We start from the raw sequence: 22,156 nt of genomic DNA, 5'->3' as shown, positions 1-22,156 counted from the left end.
CCCTCCCTGTACTGACTGTCAACAGTTTTACTGTCCCTCCCTGTACTGACTGTCAACAGTTTTACTGTCCCTCCCTGTACTGACTGTCAACAGTTTTACTGTCCCTCCCTGTACTGACTGTCAACAGTATTACTGTCCCTCCCTGTTCTGACTGTCAACAGTTTTACTGTCCCTCCCTGTACTGACTGTCAACAGTTTTACTGTCCCTCCCTGTACTGACTGTCAACAGTATTACTGTCCCTCCCTGTTCTGACTGTCAACAGTTTTACTGTCCCTCCCTGTACTGACTGTCAACAGTATTACTGTCCCTCCCTGTTCTGACTGTCAACAGTATTACTGTCCCTCCCTGTACTGACTGTCAACAGTATTACTGTCCCTCCCTGTTCTGACTGTCAACAGTATTACTGTCCCTCCCTGTACTGACTGTCAACAGTTTTACTGTCCCTCCCTGTTTTGAATGTCAACAGTTTTACTGTCCCTCCCTGTTCTGAATGTCAACAGTTTTACTGTCCCTCCCTGTTCTGACTGTCAACAGTTTTACCGTCCCTCCCTGTTCTGACTGTCAACAGTTTTACTGTCCCTCCCTGTTCTGACTGTCAACAGTATTACTGTCCCTCCCTGTTCTGACTGTCAACAGTATTACTGTCCCTCCCTGTACTGACTGTCAACAGTATTACTGTCCCTCCCTGTACTGACTGTCAACAGTTTTACTGTCCCTCCCTGTACTGACTGTCAACAGTATTACTGTTCCTCCCTGTTCTGACTGTCAACAGTATTACTGTCCCTCCCTGTACTGACTGTCAACAGTAATACTGTCCCTCCCTGTACTGACTGTCAACAGTTTTACTGTACCTCCCTGTAGTGACTGTCAACAGTTTTACTGTCCCTCCCTGTTCTGACTGTCAACAGTTTTACTGTCCCTCCCTGTTCTGACTGTCAACAGTTTTACTGTCCCTCCCTGTACTGACTGTCAACAGTTTTACTGTCCCTCCCTGTACTGACTGTCAACAGTATTACTGTCCCTCCCTGTACTGACTGTCAACAGTATTACTGTCCCTCCCTGTACTGACTGTCAACAGTATTACTGTCCCTCCCTGTACTGACTGTCAACAGTTTTACTGTCCCTCCCTGTTCTGTCTGTCAACAGTTTTCCTGTACCTCCCTGTACTGACTGTCAACAGTATTACTGTCCCTCCCTGTACTGACTGTCAACAGTTTTACCGTCCCTCCCTGTACTGACTGTCAACAGTTTTACTGTCCCTCCCTGTTCTGACTGTCAACAGTTTTACTGTCCCTCCCTGTTCTGAATGTCAACAGTTTTACTGTCCCTCCCTGTTCTGACTGTCAACAGTTTTACTGTCCCTCCCTGTTCTGAATGTCAACAGTATTACTGTCCCTCCCTGTACTGACTGTCAACAGTTTTACTGTCCCTCCCTGTTCTGAATGTCAACAGTATTACTGTTCCTCCCTGTACTGACTGTCAACAGTATTACTGTCCCTCCCTGTACTGACTGTCAACAGTATTACTGTCCCTCCCTGTTCTGACTGTCAACAGTATTACTGTCCCTCCCTGTACTGACTGTCAACAGTATTACTGTCCCTCCCTGTACTGACTGTCAACAGTTTTAAATCAAAATCAAATCAAATCAAATCAAATGTATTTATATAGCCCTTCGTACATCAGCTGATATCTCAAAGTGCTGTACAGAAACCCAGCCTAAAACCCCAAACAGCAAGCAATGCAGGTGTAGAAGCACGGTGGCTAGGAAAAACTCCCTGAAAGGCCAAAACCTAGGAAGAAACCTAGAGAGGAACCAGGCTATGTGGGGTGGCCAGTCCTCTTCTGGCTGTGCCGGGTGGAGATTATAACAGAACATGGCCAAGATGTTCAAATGTTCATAAATGACCAGCATGGTCAAATAATAATACTGTCCCTCCCTGTACTGACTGTCAACAGTATGTCGTGTCTTTGGCTATGCCGGATTAAGTGATATGACATGCTATTCTATAAAATCCTTTCTCTGTAATTAATATTACCTGATTGAGCTAATCATGTAAATGTAATTGACTAGAAAGTCTGGGCACCATGAAATAATATTTATAGAGCAGTTGTCTTCCGAATAAACTCTTAAAGACCTAGTAATATTTTATATCAATAACAGTCAATATTAATCGTCACCTTATTTCAGTCTCATCTGGAAGTTGTAAATTCTTGGTTCTTCACAAACCCTGGCTAACAAGTTGAATCAGCAATACAAAATTGGGTTTAATTATTTATTTACTAAATACCTATCTAATCACACAGAATTACATCTACACAGAATGAATCATACATTGATACAAATGATGTCATAAAGGAAAACGTCCCTAGCGGACGGAACAGATATGACAGCTTGTTACACAAAGAAAAGGGGCTGGGTTTGAGTGAAAGAGCGGGAAGACTGAGGAACAAAGGGAGAAGCTGTGCTATCGTAAATACAGTATCTTATGCATTCTAAATTACCGCCCATTTGGAAAAGGAAAATGCAATCAATATTTACTCTGAGCTGCGCTTCGGTGGGTTGGTGGTAGATGGAAGGCTGTGTTGCCCAACAGAGTCCTTTAAAGAATTTCTCTGCTGGTAAATTGAATACGTTGTAGTAACGTCATTGTGTGGTAGACGGGATACTCTGTCTGTTCTTTCCTAGCCCACGTTTGCAGCTGCTGTTGCTAACTCAACGGCTAGGAGGTATCACTTCTGTAGTGAATTAGAGTTCAAAGTTTGTGCCATTTGCAACCAAAGGTCACGCTGAGGTTGGCTTCGTTCTGTAGTTATTATCTGAACCATTCTGACATCGGATCATCATCCTAATGTACACGAACAGCTGATACGTTAGTCCTGTTAACATATGGACTGTCGTCCTCACATCCTCGGAACCGGAGGTTACATTTTCGTCAAGGCTTTATATAGTGGAGGGAGAAGGGTGTGTTTTCACATTTTTAGAACCCATGTCTCTTCACGTGGGCGGGCCACTGATTGAGCAGAGCCCTAACCTTATGAAAACCCAAATCTCTCATTTGGAAGCTAAAATTACATTTAATCTCTTCACCAATAACTTTATATTCAAACATTTCAATTGAACAACAATTCCATGTGAATCCGATAACTACAATGTGCAGACTTTCCACTGTAGAGTTTATGTCATCCTATCATTGATGAGAATGTCTCAGATGACAACCGAACTAACATCATATTCATTAGGCTACCCTGGGGCGGCAGGGTAGCCTAGTGGTTAGAGCGTTGGACTAGTAGCCGGAAGGTTGCAAGTTCAAATCCCTGAGCTGACAAGGTACAAATCTGTTGTTCTGCCCCTGAACAGGCAGTTAACCCACTGTTCCTAGGCCATCATTGAAAATAAGTATTTGTTCTTAACTGACTTAAACTGCCTAGTAAAATAAATAAAGAAAATAAAAAAGTACCACCGCATATGTTCAACTGGTCGGATTACCAGAATATAGTTCATTTCCCCGCAACTTCTAATGTTCCAGGAATCTCTATGTTAACCAAAGGATTTTCAAATGTCACATCAGTAGGGAAGAGAGAGGGAAAAGTGGGGAGAGGTATTTATGACTGTCATAAACCTTTCCCCAGGCCAACGTCATGACAAGTATTTCTGTCCTTCCCTGTACTGACTGTCAACAGTATTTTTTTTTTATCTCACATTTATTTAACTAGGTTGGCCAGTTGAGAACAAGTTCTCATTTACAACTGCGACCTGGCCATGATGAGGGAAAGCAGTGCAACAAAAAAACAACAACACAGAGTTACACATAAACAAACATACAGTCAATAACACAAAATAAAATAAAAATAGAAAAATATATGTACAGTGTGTGCAAATGTAGGGAGGTGGGCAATAAATAGGCCTAGAGGTGAAATAATTACAATTAGGCATTAATGGAGTGATTGATGTGCAGAGGATGATGTGCAAGTAGAGATACTGGGGTGCAAAAGACCAAGAGGGTAAGTAATACTATGGGATGAGGTAGTTGGGTGTGAGTGGTATATGGGGCTTTTGTGATAAAACGGATGGCACTGTGATAGACTAAATCCAGTTTGCCGTGATAGACTAAATCCAGTTTGCCGAGTATAGTGTTGGGGGCTATTTTGTAAATGACATCGCCGAAGTCAAGGATCGGTAGGATAGTCAGTTTTAAGAGGATATGTTTGGCGGCATGAGTAAAGGAGGCTTTGTTGTGGAATAGGAAGCCAATTGTAGATTTAATTTTGGATTGGAGATGCTTATTGTGGGTCTGGAAAGAGAGTTTACAGTCTAACCAGACACCTAGGTATTTGTAGTTGTCCATATATTCTAGGTCAGAACCGTCCAGAGTAGTGATGCTAGTCGGGCCGGAGGGTGAGGGCAGAAATCGGTTGAAGAGCATGCACTTAGCTTTGCTAGCATTTAAAAGCAGTTTGAGGCCACGGAAGGAGTGTTGTATGGCTTTGAAGCTCGTTTGAAGGTTTGTTAGCAGAGTGTCCAAAGAAGGGCCAGATGTATACAGAATGGTGTCATCTGCATAGAGGTGGATCAGAGAAACACCAGCAGCAAGAGTGACATCATTGATATATACAGAGAAAAGAGTCGGACCGAGAATTGATATATACAGAGAAAAGAGTCGGCCCGAGAATTGAACCCTGTGGTACCCCCATAGAGACTGTCAGAGGTCTGGACAACAGGCTCTGCGATTTGACACGCTGAACTCTATCTGAGAAGTAGTTGGTGAACCAGGCGAGGCAGTCATTTGAGAAGCCAAGGCTATTGAGTCTGTCGATAAGAATGAGGTGATTGACAGAGTCAAAAGCCTTGGCCAGGTCGATGAAGACGGCTGCACAATACTGTGTTTTATCGATGGAAGTTATGATATCGATTAGGACCTTGAGTGTGGCTGAGGTGCACCCATGACCCGCTCAGAAACCAGATTGCATAGTGGAGAAGGTACGGTGGGATTCGAAATGGTTGGTGATCTGTTTATTAACTTGGCTTTCGAAGATTTTAGAAAGGCAGGGCAGGATGAATTTAGGTCTATAACAGTTTGAGTCTAGAGTGTCTCCCCCTTTGAAGAGGGGGATGACCGCGGCAGCTTTCCAATATTTGGGGATCTCAGACGATACGAAAGAGAGGTTGAATAGGGTAGTAATCGGAGTTGCATTTTTGGCGGATCATTTTAGAAAGAGAGGGTCCAGATTGTCTAGCCTAGCTGATTTGTAGGGATCCAGATTTTTGCAGTTCTTTCAGAACATGAGCTGCCTGGATTTGTGTGAAGGAGAAGTGGAGGGGGGGTTGGGCAAGTTGCTGCAGTGGGTGCTGAGATGTTGGACGGGGTAGGGGTAGCCAAGTGGAAAGCATGGCCAGCCGTGGAAAAATGCTTATTGAAATGATCTATTATCGTAGATTTATCGGTGGTGACAGTGTTTCCTAGCCCCAGTGCAGTGGGCAGCTGGGAGGAAATGCTCTTATTATCCATGGACTTTACTGTGTCCCAAAACTTTGGGTAATTAGTGCTACAGGAAGCAAATTTCTGTTTGAAAAAGCTAGCCTTAGCTTTCTTAACTGACCGTGTATATTGGTTCCTAACTTCCCTGAAAAGTTGCATGTTGTTGGGGCTATTCAATGCTAATGCAGAATGCCACAGGATGTTTTTGTGCTGGTCAAGGACAGTCAGGTCTGGGGTGAACCAAGGGCTATATCTATTCTTAGTTCTACATTTTTTGAATGGGGCATGCTTATTTAAGATGGAGAGGAAAGCACTTTTGAACAGCAACCAGGCATCCAGTACTGACGGGATGAGGTCAATATCCTTCCAGGATACCCGGGCCAGGGCGATAAGAAAGGCCTGCTCGCTGAAGTGATTTAGGGAGTGTTTGACAGTGATAAGGGGTGGTCGTTTGACCGTGGACCCAGTACGCATGCAGGCAATGAGGCAGTGATCACTGAGATCCTGGTTGAAGACAGCAGAGGTGTATTTAGAGGGCAGGTTGGTCAGGATTATATCTAAGAGGGTGCCTGTGGTTACAGCTTTAGGGTTGTACCTGGTAGGTTCCTTGATGATTTGTGTGAGATTGAGGGCATCTATCTTAGATTGTAGGACGGCCGGGGTGTTAAGCATATCCCAGTTTAGGTCACCTAACAGTACAAACTCTGAAGATGGGGGCGATCATTTCACATATGGTGTCCAGGGCACAACTGGCGGCCAAAGGGGGTCTATAACAAGTGGCAACGGTGAGAGACTTGTTTCTGGAAAGGTGGATTTTTAAAAGTAGAATCTCAAATTGTTTGGGCATAGACCTGGATAGTATGACAGAACTCTGCAGGCTATCTCTGCAGTAGATTGCAACTCCGCCCCCTTTGGCAGTTCTATCTTGTCGGAAAACGTTATAGTTAGGGATGGAGATTTCAGGATTTTTGTTGGCCTTCCTAAGCGATGATTCAGAAACGGCTAGGACATCCAGGTTGGCAGAGTGTGCTAAAACAGTGAATAAAACAAACTTAGGGAGGAGGCTTCTAATGTTAACATGCATGAAACCAATGCTTTTACGATTACAGAAGTCAACATTTGAGAGCGCCTGGGGAATGGGGCCTGGGTTAACCTCTACATCACCAGAGGAACAAAGGAGGATTAGGATAAGAGTACGGCTATTACTGTGCCTTCCTGTAGTGACTGTCAACATTAGATCAGACACAAGCTAAGTTTGATTTCAAATCATTCCAGAATGTTGGAATGTAATAAGCTAATAGTTTTCCAGTCAGGACTTTTGATTCCAGAATTGTACAGGATTGAAGAACACAACGTGACAATTACTATGAATTACTCTAAATATATTCTAACATTGAGTTCTTCCCTTCTCCTTTAGACATGAGTTGGCGAAGAGAATGTCAAAATACAAAGTACTGAAATGTTCAAATGAGCTTTGAGACCGGAATAGTTCTTCCTATATTTTTTTTTATGAGAGTACTTCAACAATAATATAAACATGTTTTGTGAGTCAACTGAGGTCATTTTCTGGGACAAAATCTAGTGTAACATACACGGTAGTTTTTTGTTGAACTGAAACACTATATTGGACTTAATCTAATGAAATATGGAATATGTTACATAGCCCTACCCTACCCATACCCTACCCATACCCTACCCATACCCTACCCATACCCTACCCATACCCTACCCATACCCTACCCATAACATACCCATATCCTACCCCTACCCTACCCATACCCTACCCATACCCTACCCTACCCATAACATACCCATACCCTACCCATACCCTACCCATACCCTACCCATACCCTACCCATAACATACCCATATCCTACCCATACCCTACCCATACCCTACCCATACCCCATACCCATAACATACCCATATCCTACCCATACCCTACCCATACCCTACCCATACCCTACCCATACCCTACCCATAACATACCCATACCCTACCCATACCCTACCCATACCCTACCCATACCCTACCCATAACATACCCATACCCTACCCATACCCTACCCATACCCTACCCATACCCTACCCATAACATACCCATAACATACCCATAACATACCCATAACATACCCATACCCTACCCATACCCTACCCATACCCTACCCATAACATACCCATAACATACCCATATCCTACCCATACCCTACCCATACCCTACCCATACCATACCCATACCCTACCCATACCCTACCCATACCCTACCCATAACATACCCATAACATACCCATAACATACCCATAACATACCCATAACATACCCATAACATACCCATACCCTACCCATACCCTACCCATAACATACCCATAACATACCCATATCCTACCCATACCCTACCCATACCCTACCCATACCCTACCCATAACCTACCCATACCCTACCCATACCCTACCCATACCCTACCCATACCCTACCCATAACATACCCATATCCTACCCATACCCTACCCATACCCTACCCATACCCTACCCATAACATACCCATATCCTACCCATACCCTACCCATACCCTACCCATACCCTACCCATACCCTACCCATAACATACCCATATCCTACCCATACCCTACCCATACCCTACCCATACCCTACCCATACCATACCCATACCCATACCCTACCCATAACATACCCATATCCTACCCATACCCTACCCATACCCTACCCATACCCTACCCATACCCATACCCATAACATACCCATATCCTACCCATATCCTACCCATACCCTACCCATACCCTACCCATACCCTACCCATACCATACCCATACCCATACCCTACCCATAACATACCCATATCCTACCCATACCCTACCCATACCCAGATTAAATAACACATGCAACAAATTGGGTGGATTAGCCTAAATTTAAACTACTAACAAAAACTACTAAAATAGCGTTCTCTACTTAGACCTAACCTGAGAGAAAACCTGCAGCACAGAATATCCTTTCCGTGGTCTTCCAATACAACTGACTGCAGCTGCTCCTGTTGCCAATAAGGAAGGTTCAGATGTCAGGGGTTAAGGGTCAGAGCCCTGGGCACAGTTGGGTGAAGACTCTGAGGAGTAGATACCACCAAATATATCACCTCAGTGGCTATAGTATATAGACAGCAACATATGACAACGGTTCGAATAGCCTGCTACATTTGTCTCTGAGGGCTTAATGATTATAGGGGATTTATGTGCTCTGTAATACTTTATAGACTTGGGCAACATCAGAACGTCAGGGTTGTCAGTAGTTGTGGTGTAACCTCAACCTGTGTGTGTGTGTGTGTGTGTGTGTGTGTGTGTGTGTGTGTGTGTGTGTGTGTGTGTGTGTGTGTGTGTGTGTGTGTGTGTGTGTGTGTGTGTGTGTGTGTGTGTGTGTGTGTGTGTGTGTGTGTGTGTGTGTGTGTGTGTGTGTGTGTGTGTGTGTGTGTGTGTTAATTATAAGACACACTCTCTCTCTCTTCTTTTTGTTTAGTTATATGGGCTGTTTCTGTTTAAACCCAAAATCTTCAATCAATCAATGCTTCAATGCCTCCCATGTCCAACCAGAAAGACAACGTAACAGTGTAACAGCAGGTTCTGCTCCCCTTCCACCGTTTCTTGCTCTGTTGCTGTGGGCTTCTAGACCATTGAAGTAGGTGCCCATGACCCACCACATCTCCACCACTTGACAGGCTTGAAAACCTTCACCTGGTGGTCTGTGAGGTTACAGACAGTCCTTTACCTTGTGGTCTGTGAGGTTACAGACAGTCCTCCACCTGGTGGTCTGTGAGGTTACAGACAGTCCTCCACCTGGTGGTCTGTGGTGTTACAGACAGTCCTTCACCTGGTGGTCTGTGAGGTTACAGACATAGCAGGAGGCGGTCTGTGAGGTTACAGACATAGCAGGGGGCGGTCTGTGAGGTTACAGACATAGCAGGGGGCGGTCTGTGAGGTTACAGACATAGCAGGGGGCGGTCTGTGAGGTTACAGACATAGCAGGGGTGGTCTGTGAGGTTACAGACATAGCAGGGGGTGGTCTGTGAGGTTACAGACATAGCAGGGGGCAGTCTGTGAGGTTACAGACATAGCAGGGGGGGGCGGTCTGTGAGGTTACAGACATAGCAGGGGGCGGTCTGTGAGGTTACAGACATAGCAGGGGGCGGTCTGTGAGGTTACATACATAGCAGGGGGCGGTCTGTGAGGTTACAGACATAGCAGGGGGCGGTCTGTGAGATTACATACATAGCAGGGGGCGGTCTGTGAGGTTACAGACATAGCAGGGGGCGGTCTGTGAGGTTACAGACATAGCAGGGGGCGGTCTGTGAGGTTACAGACATAGCAGGGGGCGGTCTGTGAGGTTACAGACATAGCAGAGGGCGGTCTGGCCTTGGTAGAAGACGCCACTGTTTGGTCCCAGCATGATGTTGTTGGGGATCTCTACAGCTTCACCATCGGTTCTTCTCTTGCTCCGGTCCTTGTACCCCCTTAGGCCTTTCCATATCCCGTTGTAGTCTACTGGTTTCATGGCAAGCTGAAGGAGAGTGCAGAAGTGTTGCTGACACAGCTCTATGTCATGATCAGAGACTCTTAGAGTCTGGAACATAACCATCATCATCATCATCATCATCATCATCATCATCCACAGTGAATGGGGATTGGGAGCCATGATTGGGAGCCATGATTGGGAGCCATGATTGGGAGCCATGATTGGGAGCCATGATTGGGAGCCATGATTGGGAGCCATGATTGGGAGCCATGATTGGGAGCCATGATTGGGAGCCATGATTGGGAGCCATGATTGGGAGCCATGATTGGGAGCCATGATTGGGAGCCATGATTGGGAGCCATGATTGGGAGCCATGATTGGGAGCCATGATTGGGAGCCATGATTGGGAGCCATGATTGGGAGCCATGATTGGGCCATGATTGGGAGCCATGATTGGGAGCCATGATTGGGAGCCATGATTGGGAGCCATGATTGGGAGCCATGATTGGGAGCCATGATTGGGAGCCATGATTGGGAGCCATGATAAAATTTGCTCAGTTGTGATAACCATGGCACCTAGACCGCGTCTGGGCACGGTGTTCATTGGTTGAGTTCAAGTGAATCAATCATTGACCATCCCTTTGGAGTCATTATTGAGATGCCTAAGATAGGATTTACTGACCCTTCTGCAGGTCTGCAGGTCCTTTTTATACCATGTCTCCATCCTCCTGAAGACTGGCAAAAGCAAACCAGACAACAGAATAATTTATTTTTTAGATGATCTCCTTCCAGCTGAAGTGATGGTCCGGCATCAGACCATAGAAGCCCAGCGATTGGGTGCAGAGTTATAGCGGAGTCAGGCGCAGGACACAGGTATTCAGCAACATAACTGAGTTTACTCAAAATATCAAGCAAAATTCCAAATAGGAACATACAAAGAACACTAGCACAAAACACAACCACTAACGACAATAAACAATCACGGACAGAACAGGAAAGTATGCCAGAGGATGAAATAAGGAACGTGATATGTAATAGAAATCAGGTATGTGTAATACAGACAAAACAAAACAAAACTGAAACATGGATCGATGGTGACTAGAAGGCCGGTGACGTCGACCGCCGAACCCCACCCGAACAAGGAGCCGAACACCACCCGAACAAGGAGCCGAACACCACCCGAACAAGGAGCCGAACACCACCCGAACAAGGAGCCGAACCCCACCCGAACAAGGAGCCGAACACCACCCGAACAAGGAGCCGAACACCACCCGAACAAGGAGCCGAACACCACCCGAACAAGGAGCCGAACACCACCCGAACAAGGAGCCGAACACCACCCGAACAAGGAGCCGAACACCACCCGAACAAGGAGCCGAACACCACCCGAACAAGGAGCCGAACACCACCCGAACAAGGAGCCGAACACCACCCGAACAAGGATGGGTGAACACCACCCGAACAAGGAGCCGAACACCACCCGAACAAGGATGGGTGAACACCACCCGAACAAGGAGCCGAACACCACCCGAACAAGGATGGGTGAACACCACCCGAACAAGGAGCCGAACACCACCCGAACAAGGAGCCGAACACCACCCGAACAAGGATGGGTGAACACCACCCGAACAAGGAGCCGAACACCACCCGAACAAGGAGCCGAACACCACCCGGACAAGGAGCCGAACACCACCCGAACAAGGAGCCGAACACCACCCGAACAAGGAGCCGAACACCACCCGAACAAGGAGCCGAACAACACCCGAACAAGGAGCCGAACACCACCCGAACAAGGAGCCGAACACCACCCGGACAAGGAGCCGAACACCACCCGAACAAGGAGCCGAACACCACCCGAACAAGGAGCCGAACAACACCCGAACAAGGAGCCGAACACCACCCGAACAAGGAGCCGAACACCACCCGAACAAGGAGACTTCGACGGAAGTCGTGACACCCATCTTCATTATTGGTGACAAAATAATGTCATTTGAGACGTCAACAATTCTTCCATTAGCCTTAATTTGAGTGGATGAAGAAAAATAAACGGACCTAAAGACTAACATTATTTTTTAAATATTTGAGAGCATCAAATATGTCATGTTTGAGGATCCCACCATCAGTCCACCTCCTCTTCTCACTCCACCTCCTGGAGCAACACCTTCCTGTGAGATTCCTAGGGCAGTCTGTGTGTGTCGCACCCCAGCCTCCGGTTCGTTTCCTCTTCACGTTCTGGCTCCTTTCTTCTTCACGTCCCAGTTCCAAAGCCTGGGGATCCTCCCCTCTTTGACCCACCACTCCCACACGGATCACTGCTCACTCCCCACAATTCCTCACAGGTCCTTGATCTCAGGTCCCATTCCCAGCATCGGTCCCCTCCGTTCAGGTCCATGCTTTAGACAACCCAGGCTTATAGAGATGACCCAACCTCCCAGGCTTTATAGAGACAACCTATCCTCCCAAGTGTTATAGAGACGACCCAATCTCCCAGGTTTATAGAGACAACCCAACCTCCCAGGCTTTATAGAGACTACCTAACCTCCCAGGCTTTATAGAGACGACCTTTCCTCCCAGGCTTTATAGAGACAACCCAACCTCCCAGGATTTATAGTTGACGACCCAACCTCCCAGGTTTATAGAGACAACCCAACCTCCCAGGCTTTATAGAGACAACCTATCCTCCCAGGCTTTATAGAGATGACCCAACCTCCCAGGCTTTATAGAGACAACCTATCCTCCCAGGCTTTATAGAGACGACCCAATCTCCCAGGCTTTATAGAGACGACCCACACTCCCAGGCTTTATAGAGACGACCCAACCTCCCAGGCTTTATAGAGACGACCCAACCTCCCAGGCTTTATTGAGACGACCCAACCTCCCAGGCTTTATAGAGACTACCTAACCTCCCAGGCTTTATAGAGACGACCCAACCTCCCAGGCTTTATAGAGACTACCTAACCTCCCAGGCTTTATAGAGACGACCTTTCCTCCCAGGCTTTATAGAGACGACCCAATCTCCCAGGTTTATAGAGACGACCCAGCCTCCCAGGTGTTATAGAGGACACCCAGCCTCCCAGGTGTTATAGAGGACAACCTCCCAGGTTTATAGAGGACACCCAGCCTCCCAGGTGTTACAGAGGACACCCAATCTCCCAGGTTTATAGAGACGACCCATCCTCCCAAGTGTTATAGAGACGACCCAACCTCCCAGGTTTATAGAGACGACCCAATCTCCCAGGTTTATAGAGACTCCTCCCCCAGGTTTATAGGGACGACCCATCCCAGGCTCCTAGGTGTTTCCTCCCAGGCTTTATAGAGACAGGTTTACACCCAGCCTCCCAGGTGTTATAGAGGACACCCAGCCTCCCAGGTGTTATAGAGGACACCCAGCCTCCCAGGTGTTATAGAGGACACCCAGCCTCCCAGGTTTTATAGAGGACACCCAGCCTCCCAGGTGTTACAGAGGACACCCAGCCTCCCAGGTGTTATAGAGGCCACCTAGACTCCCAGGTGTTATAGAGGCCACCTAGCCTCCCGGGTGTTATAGAGGCCACCCAGCCTCCCAGGTGTTATAGAGGACAGACAGCCTCTCAGGTGTTACAGATCACCTAGTTTTCCAGGTGTTAAAGAGGCCACCCAGCCTCCAAGTTGTTATAGAGTCCACCTAGCCTCCCAGGTGTTATAGAGGCCACCTAGCCTCCCAGATGTTATAGAGGCCACCCAGCCTCCCAGGTGTTATAGAGGACAGACAGCCTCTCAGGTGTTACAGAGAACACCTAGTTTTCCAGGTGTTAAAGAGGCCACCCAGCCTCCAAGTTGTTATAGAGGCCACCCAGCCCACCAGACAAACCAGGTGAGGTGACCTGGCTCTGCCCTCTCCCCCTGTACTTCCTGGTGGTGTGAGTCAATCAGGAAGTTGGTTTACATCCTTCTCCTCAATATGATATTTGATAAATGATGGAGTTGTTGTGGGAATGAAATGTGGTAGAGAAATGTTGTGTTTCATATCTGACCTTTAATAGTTGCACAATTAAGCATCCATGAAAGGCCTTCATGTCCATAAATGCATTATTTTGATGTCATGTTTTAACATGTAAAAGCCTAATTTGGTTACCCACCTAGGAGAGACAGGTAGCCTAGAGGTTAGAGCATTGGACTAATAAACGAAAAGTTGCAAGATTGAATCCCTGAGCTGACAAGGTAAACATCTGTCGTTCTGCCTCTGAACAAGGCAGTTAACCCACTGTTCCTATGCCGTCATTGTAAATAAGAATTTGTTCTTAACTGACTTGCCTAGTTATATAAAGTTTAAATAAAAAAGAAAATGTATCTCAGATTGTGTGCACAAATGAGATGCCACCCCTCTTACTGAGCACTTCTCCTGTGCCAAGATAATCCATCCACCTGACAGGTGTGGCATATCAAGAAGCTGTTTAAACAGCATGCTCATTACACAGGTCTACCTTGTGCTGGGGATAATAAAAAAGGCCACTCTAAAACATGCATTTTTGTCACAGAAAACAATGCCACAGGGAGGGTGCAATTGGCATGATGAATGCAGGAATGTCCACCAGAGCTGTTTACAGAAAATGTACAGTAGTTTTCATTTCTCTTCCATAAGCTGCCTGCAACATCCGTTTTAGAGGATTTGACAGACAGTGTGTATGGCGTTGTGTGGGTGAGTGGTTTGCTGCTGTTAACATTGTGAACTGAGTGCCCCATGGTGGGGTTATGGTATGGGGCAGGCATAAGATACAAACAATGAACACAATTGCTTTTTATCGATTGCAATTTGAATGCACAGAGATACCGTGACGAGATCCTGAGGCCCCTTGTCGTGCCATTCATCCGCCGCCATCACCTTATGTTTCAGCATGATAACGCATGAACCCATGTCGCAAGGATCTGTACACAATTCCTGGAAGCTGAAAATGTCTCAGTTCTTCAATGGCCTGCATACTCACCAGACACGTCACCCATTGAGCATGTTTGGGATGCTCTGGATCAACGTATACGACAGTGTATTCCAGTTCCCGCCAATATAAAGCAACTTCGCACAGCCGTTGAAGAGGAGTGGGACAACATTCCACAGGCCACAATCAACAGCCTGATCAACTCTATGTGAAGGAGATGTATAGTACTACATGAGGAAACATGTGGTCACACCAGATACCAACTGCTTTTCTGATCCATGCCCCCTACCTTTTTTTACAGGTATTTGTGACCAACAGATGCATATCTCTATTCCCAGTCATGTGAAATCCATAGATTAGGGCCTAATTCATTCATTTAAATTGACTGATTTCCCTATATGAACTGTAACTCAGTAAAATCTTAATTGTTGAGCTTCTATTTTTGTTCAGTATAAGTCACAAGCTGCTAATGACATTAATTAAGTTGAATTTATTAAACTAAATAAATATAAAGTAATCTATTCCAAGCCTGATGGCTATTACAGGTGACACATGCCAGATGATCCACTATGTTCCACTATGAGCAGGTATTGAATCATTTTTCTAGTTGGGTGCTGCTGGGTCGAATTTGACACACAATTTTTTTATTTTTTTAAATACAAATAAATTAAATCAAAACGGTGTCTGCCCTGCCCTCACTGTGGCCTGCTGCTGTGATGAGCAATCCACTCTCCTCTACCGCCATGGCCTCGAGAAAAAAGAAACATATGTTCTGATCATATAAAGTTTCAAAATGCAATTGTAGGAAAAACACAGCTTTGGAAGCCTCGTCCTGCCAAAGAGAGGAGGGTTTCAGCTTTCCGTAGGTATAATCTTCAACTCTCAATATTCAGCTCAATAAGCAACTATTTTACAACGGAGATATTTTATACAACTTTGAGAGACGGAGGGGCACATGTGCACCTGCCATAGGCATATAGGTCTCATGGGTAGTAGACTACAAGTGCAACGTATTTTTAGTACATTACATTTACTGTTGGATGAATACATTACTATTATATTTTGAGTCAGCGATCTAGTTCATTTGTTTTGAGTTTCCACTTCCTCGGGTGTTGAACCCCTAATTAATTGTCCGTTTGCACGGTGATGAGGGCTAGTGTTGATGAAATGCCAGGACCGAATTCTTGTCCCAGTCCTCCGCTGATTATGAGAATGGTCAGATTGATAAAAACGGGAAAGGATCTGAGGCATTTATGTTGCTTACTACTCATAATAACTCAAGGTCCGGAAATTATTTGATCAATTACACCCCTACTAGGACGCACTGTTGTGACGCACTAAACCCTCAGATAAAATATTTATTGGAATAAGATACAGTTGAGAAAATAACAGCAATGGAATGGAAAGCATGTAAAAGTATCCTATCGATGGCAAAATCAATGCATTCTGTGTAATTGCACCAGCTCTCACTGAAGACAAAATGTGTATAGCGCCTGGTATCGCAGAACGGTGAGAGGGGGAAGGGAGCCCAGACAAGTTGGAAAGAAAAAAAGTTTCACTTTTTGGGTAACCCTTTTCAGTAGCACATGGAAGAAGGAGGGGTCTGAGCCGGGTGGAAGAATAGAACTTCAGGACAGACAGAATGGGTGGGAAACGGGGCTCAGATTTCAGCTTGACAGGGGGTAAGGGGCCGGACTGATATTTGGGAATATACAAAAATTCATTGAAGGCAACGGACACATAAAACTGCAGTGCCTGATCTGACGCAGGTCGGTACCACATTTCTGGAGGGGTCTGGATTCCCCATTGGGTATTTTTTTTTTGGAAGGTGGTTGAATGTATGGTTCGGCTGTGTAACTGGGAACACACACACACACACACACAAAGAGAGAAGTCCTTTCGTCCTTTCTTTTTCTTCTCCCCCAAAAGGCCCTGCATGTCTAACATTTAGACATGTTTAGCTTTGTGGATTCGAGGACTGTACTGCTACTTGTAGCAACCCATGTCGTTCTATTCGCTGTCGTCAAATGTCAGGACGAAGACCGTAAGTGGCAGTTTGTTTTTTCTTCCCCAAAAATATTTATTCGAAAAAAAGTTTAGGAAAATACTTGAAATGCTAAATTAACTGAGACAGATTATTAAATTCAACTTTTGAGAACGTATATACTTGTGTGTGTGGGGGGGGGGGTTGTATATCACTGGCAATAAGTCACATATATTTGGGATACACTGTGAATCGCATATGTTATGTATGTTATATTTAATTGTTGGTCATTGTTTTTCTGCTTGAGCAATTGTATTCACCGTTACACAAAGGATATGCGCGATTATTCCCATTCCACAAAGCCAGGGAAAGGTGCGGGGATAGATAAGGGAAAGGTGCGGGGATAGATAAGGGAAAGGTGCGGGGATAGATAAGGGAAAGGTGCGGGGATAGATAAGGGAAAGGTGCGGGGATAGATAAGGGAAAGGTGCGGGGATAGATAAGGGAAAGGTGCCTTGAGAGCCTAATTGCTTATATTCAAATTGCACTTTCGATTGAAAAGCTGTGAATGTCACAAGTTATAACCAATTTACAACTATCGTAGATCAATGGGATTCCAATGATGTGCTTGATCTTGAGTTGCTGACTGTTTTCATATTGTTGATCCAAGTGCAGTAAGGTCATTTGATATAGCCAGTGAAGAAGGTGCTGTTGAAGATTCTCGGAAATTCTACTATATGCCATACAGATCGGGGTACTCTGGTAAGGTAGAGGATTCAGCAGCTCTCCGCAAGCTATCCAATCTTCCCCGCGATCCTCCACCCGCCCTCCTCTCACAAGTTGCGCTGCCGCTGGGCTGAACACCTGCGGGTACTTTTGCAAACATTCCGAGAGCGCTTTGACAGCGCTCAACTTTATTCGTTTGGAGACAGACTGTGGCGACCAAAAACAGACGACGAGACCAAGAAAAGGTGATCAGCCTCAAAGGCCTGTGTGTGAAAAGAGTTAACATTCCATTCCTGTCAGAGGCAATTCCAGGCGTGTTGGAGTCGGAACGGTGGAACGGTGGAACGGTGGAACGGTGGAACGTGGAACGAAAAAATCTATTTATGTGCCGAAACCTGGGAATTATTATATGAATATCTTAATAACCCGTTTACCATATCATAACCTGCCACACATGACCCTAATATTCTGATATCCCGATTATATGCCACTTAACTCCCTCCCTATACCCATTGGCCACATTTAAGAAGCGTTATTGAGACTTGGCGTGACAATCAATTCAATCGATTTAAATTGAACAGATTATTTATTTTAAATATTGTATCCCATTTGCGGGGAAAGTTTAGGAGACTAGGATAGGTAGCCGTTATAGAGACACTGGTGGACGGAAGCCAGGATTAAAGTTCCATTCATATGATTTGAGTGCTTCCATCTGGTTCCTAGATTTACCCAGCCCCAGGCACTGACAGTCAGAGGAGAGGGAGAAATAAATATAATCTGGTATGAGGACTACTGGAAAATAAAATATTATATAAGAGACAGGGAGGTTATTATTGTAATTATACTAAGGCACATTGTTTTTATGCATAAGCGCTCAGTGCAGACATAGTAAAGCTCCGCAATAAATAGTAGAGTAGCAAAGACAATGAGAGAGGCTAGGGGGGAAAAAGAAAAATGTGCTGGCCTCCCAAATAAAACACATGAAATTGCAGACAGTCTCAGGTTACCCTTTCGGATTGGGCCCCTGGAATATAATGCAAGTCGTTCTTCTCCAGAGAGAGAGAGAGAAATATTTCTGACTGGGATGTGCTAAGAAGTCCTAAAGTGGCCAAAGTGACCAAGAGGAAGGAAGACTAGCAGGCTCAAAGGGGAGCAGTAGCTCCAAGTCCCTGGCTGGTATCAAGTCACTGCAAGGTGGAGGAGGTCAATACACTACCTCTGCCTCTCTGGCTATGCCATGGGAGGATAGGTCTATGTGGAGATGGCCCGAGCTGAGTGAGAAGGTCTGTGTGTCCAAAAATGGCACCCTATTCCCTATTTAGTGAATTGCTTTTGACTAGGGCCCATACACTCTTAGAGAGAAAAAAAAGTGCTATGTAGCTGTCCCCATAGGAGAACCCTTTGAAGAACCCTTTGGTTGCAGGTAGAACCCTTTTTGGGTTCCACGTAGAACCCTCTGTAGAAACAAGGGTTCTCCTATGGGCACAGTCGAAGAACCCTTTGGGAACCCTTTTTCTAAGAGTGTATGGAATAGAGAGCCTTAAATAGGGAATAGGGAGTTATTTGGGACAGGACTCTGGTCAAAAGTAGTGCACTACATAGGGAATAGGGAGCTATTTGGGACAGGGCTCTGGTCAAAAGTAGTGCACTACATAGGGAACAGGGAGCTATTTGGGACAGGACACTGGTCAAAAGTAGTGCACTATATAGGGAACAGGGAGCTATTTGGGACAGGACTCTGGTCAAAAGTAGTGCACTACATAGGGAACAGGGAGCTATTTGGGACAGGACTCTGGTCAAAAGTAGTGCACTACATAGGGAATAGGGAGCTATTTGAGACACAATCTATATCACCATGCCATGGAAGGCTTGTGGCTAGAGGTTGAAGCTGAGGGGGAAAAAAGCTATTCAATACTCCGCCAGCAAGTTCCAGAAAATTCAGCTGGGAACCATAGTTAACTCCAACATCCGTCTCTCCCACACACCTGTCTTCACTTTCATATGTTCCATCCTCCATTTTGTTTCTAAAGGAAAGAGGAGGCTGTAGCCAACTCAGGAAGACTGCAGCACAGATTAGGCCTATCCTTGTGTTTGCAATAAAGAACCAGAATCCCACTTTCCGACCACCACTTGTCCTCTATTCATCAGATAAGATAGAATAGAACAGAAACAGAATCGAACACACAATGTTTTTCAACAGAAATAGCTAATGTTGCTTAGTCAGTGCTTTCACTAGGTCTTACATTGGAGCCCAAGTGACTAAGGAGATAGGTTCATTTAACCCAAGTGACTGAGGAGATATGTTAATTTAACCCAAGTGATTGAGGAGATATGCTAATTTAACCCAAGTTACTAAGGAGATATGTTAATTTCATCCAAGTGACTGAGGAGTTATGTTAATTCACCCCACCTGACTGAGGAGATATGTTAATTTACCATCTGACTGAGGAGATATGTTAATTCACCACCTGACTGAGGAGATATGTTAATTCACCACCTGACTGAGGAGATATGTTATTTTAACCAAAGTGATTGAGGAGATAAGTTCATTTAACCCAAGTTACTGAGGACATATGTTAATTTACCCCACCTGACTAAGGAGATATGTTAATTTAGCCAAAGTGATGAAGGAGATAAGTTCATTTAACGCAAGTGACTGAGGAGATATGTTAATTCACCCCACCTGACTGAGGAGATATGTTAATTCACCCCACCTGACTGAGGAGATATGTTAATTCACCACCTGACTGAGGAGATATGTTAATTTACCACCTGACTGAGGAGATATGTTAATTCACCCCCCCTGACTGATGAGATATGTTATTTTACCACCTGACTGAGGAGTTTGTTAATTTACCACCTGACTGAGGAGATATGTTAATTTACCCCACCAAGTCCCAAAGATTTCTGTACAAAAGCTGTCCATGTTTTTCCATTCTTTGATGTTTCATGGCTTCCAGATGGGAGTGAAAAAAGGCCCTATGTTTGTACAAGGCAGTAGCTCTGTCCCTTTAAGAAAGGACCTCATTCATGGCCTACAGAGGTTTGTTGGTTACCTAGACCTGACCAGGCACCAGGCCCCAGGCCCCAGGCCCCAGGCCCCAGGCCTCTAAATGTAGCTACAGTACTCACTCTGACTTCATTCCACCTTCCACTTGACGCCTAATGGAATGGCCTGATTGATCTCGAGCTGCCAACTTTAACTTCCGGGGCATTTCAGCTGCGAGGTGCCAGTCATGGCGTTGAGTTAGCGGTGCAGTTTGGTAGAATGATAATTTCTGGTGTGAGATATTGACCCCCCCCTGGTGTGAGATATTGACCCCCCCCGGTGTGAGATATTGACCCCCTGGTGTGAGATATTGACCCCCCCCCTGGAGGGCCGGATTATTTATTTATTTTTTATTTTTTTGTTAAACGCTCAAACACCTTGTTTGAACAATGCGTGTCGCCTAGTCTATGTGAAAATGGTGTCACTCGTTGCTTCGGGTTAGAAAGTAATTTCTGCCTAAAGAAAAACAAACCCAGTTTATAGACAAGGGAATGAGACATGTGCAGTAGGCCTTTGAAGGGAGAAGTTCAGGCTTGCGACATGGTCCACTGATCCAAAATGATGGAGACACTGCTCAGGATTCTCTTGGAAGAAAAATTATCCAAACAGCCTGTTTTGTGAGATGGTGCTGACGCCTAGTGGTTGATAATGAACCTGCAGGTGATTGGTGCCCAGTCTCACAGTGTATCTGTGTGCCTCTAAATCAACAGATGTGTTGACACGTGATCAAGTTTACCTGGAACATGGTGGCTCTATAAACAAACAAAGGTTTCAATAGTTTTGGATAATGGGTTGTCTTTGTTGTGGGTCTGGCTCAGCCTGGTATTTCAACAAAAAAAAAATGGTGGACTTTTGTTGTTTACATCAAAAATGTATTGTAGCCTATTGTCTAATGACTTGCCACTAACTGACATTTCATCCCTAGGTAATTTGATTGATTGATTGACAATGCATTATTGTCTCTCTTCCCTCCCACCACACACACCTGCTCTGGCCTCTTGTGTTGTGTCTGGTCTCTCTCACACACACACACACACACACACACACACACACACACACACACACACACACACACGCACACACACACACACACACACACACACACACACACACACACACACACACACACACACACACACACACACACACACACACTCACTCACAGAGGACGTAGGCAGCTGTATGCAGGACGGACAGAGCTATAGTGACAAGGACGTATGGAAACCAGAGCCGTGTCGTATTTGTGTGTGCGACACGGGAACTGTCCTGTGTGATGAAATAATCTGCGAGGAGATTAAAGACTGCCCCAAACCTGAGATCCCATTCGGAGAGTGTTGCCCCATCTGCGTGCGGGACGGGGAAGCCCCCCCAAGTGGTCGTAATTTATTTATTTATTTACCACACATAAATAAATTACTGTCTGTCTGTGGAATTCATATTGTTACTTTTGGGGAAAAAACAGCGTAAGGAATGAACCATATCATCAGAAGAT

General features: G+C 45.4%; 1 protein-coding gene across 2 annotated transcripts in view; it reads left to right on the top strand.

Annotated features, from left to right (window-relative positions):
* Window positions 1–16,633: 16,633 nt before the first annotated feature.
* col2a1b (collagen, type II, alpha 1b) overlaps window positions 16,634–22,156 on the top strand; it is a 129,639-nt gene continuing 124,116 nt past the window's right edge. The window contains exons 1-2 of one of the 2 annotated variants that reach the window (XM_046312667.1): window positions 16,634–16,949; window positions 21,830–22,039. In XM_046312667.1, coding sequence (XP_046168623.1) covers window positions 16,859–16,949; window positions 21,830–22,039 — 301 coding nt within the window. In that variant the 5' untranslated portion in view covers window positions 16,634–16,858. The remainder of the gene's footprint in view (window positions 16,950–21,829; window positions 22,040–22,156) is intronic. The other variant, XM_046312669.1, reaches the window with a different exon arrangement.

The sequence above is a fragment of the Oncorhynchus gorbuscha genome, linkage group LG18 (genome assembly GCF_021184085.1).
Source record: "Oncorhynchus gorbuscha isolate QuinsamMale2020 ecotype Even-year linkage group LG18, OgorEven_v1.0, whole genome shotgun sequence".
Lineage (NCBI taxonomy): Eukaryota > Metazoa > Chordata > Actinopteri > Salmoniformes > Salmonidae > Oncorhynchus > Oncorhynchus gorbuscha.
The sequence above is the reverse complement of the archived record's forward strand: the minus strand, read 5'-3'. Positions and strand labels throughout refer to the sequence as shown.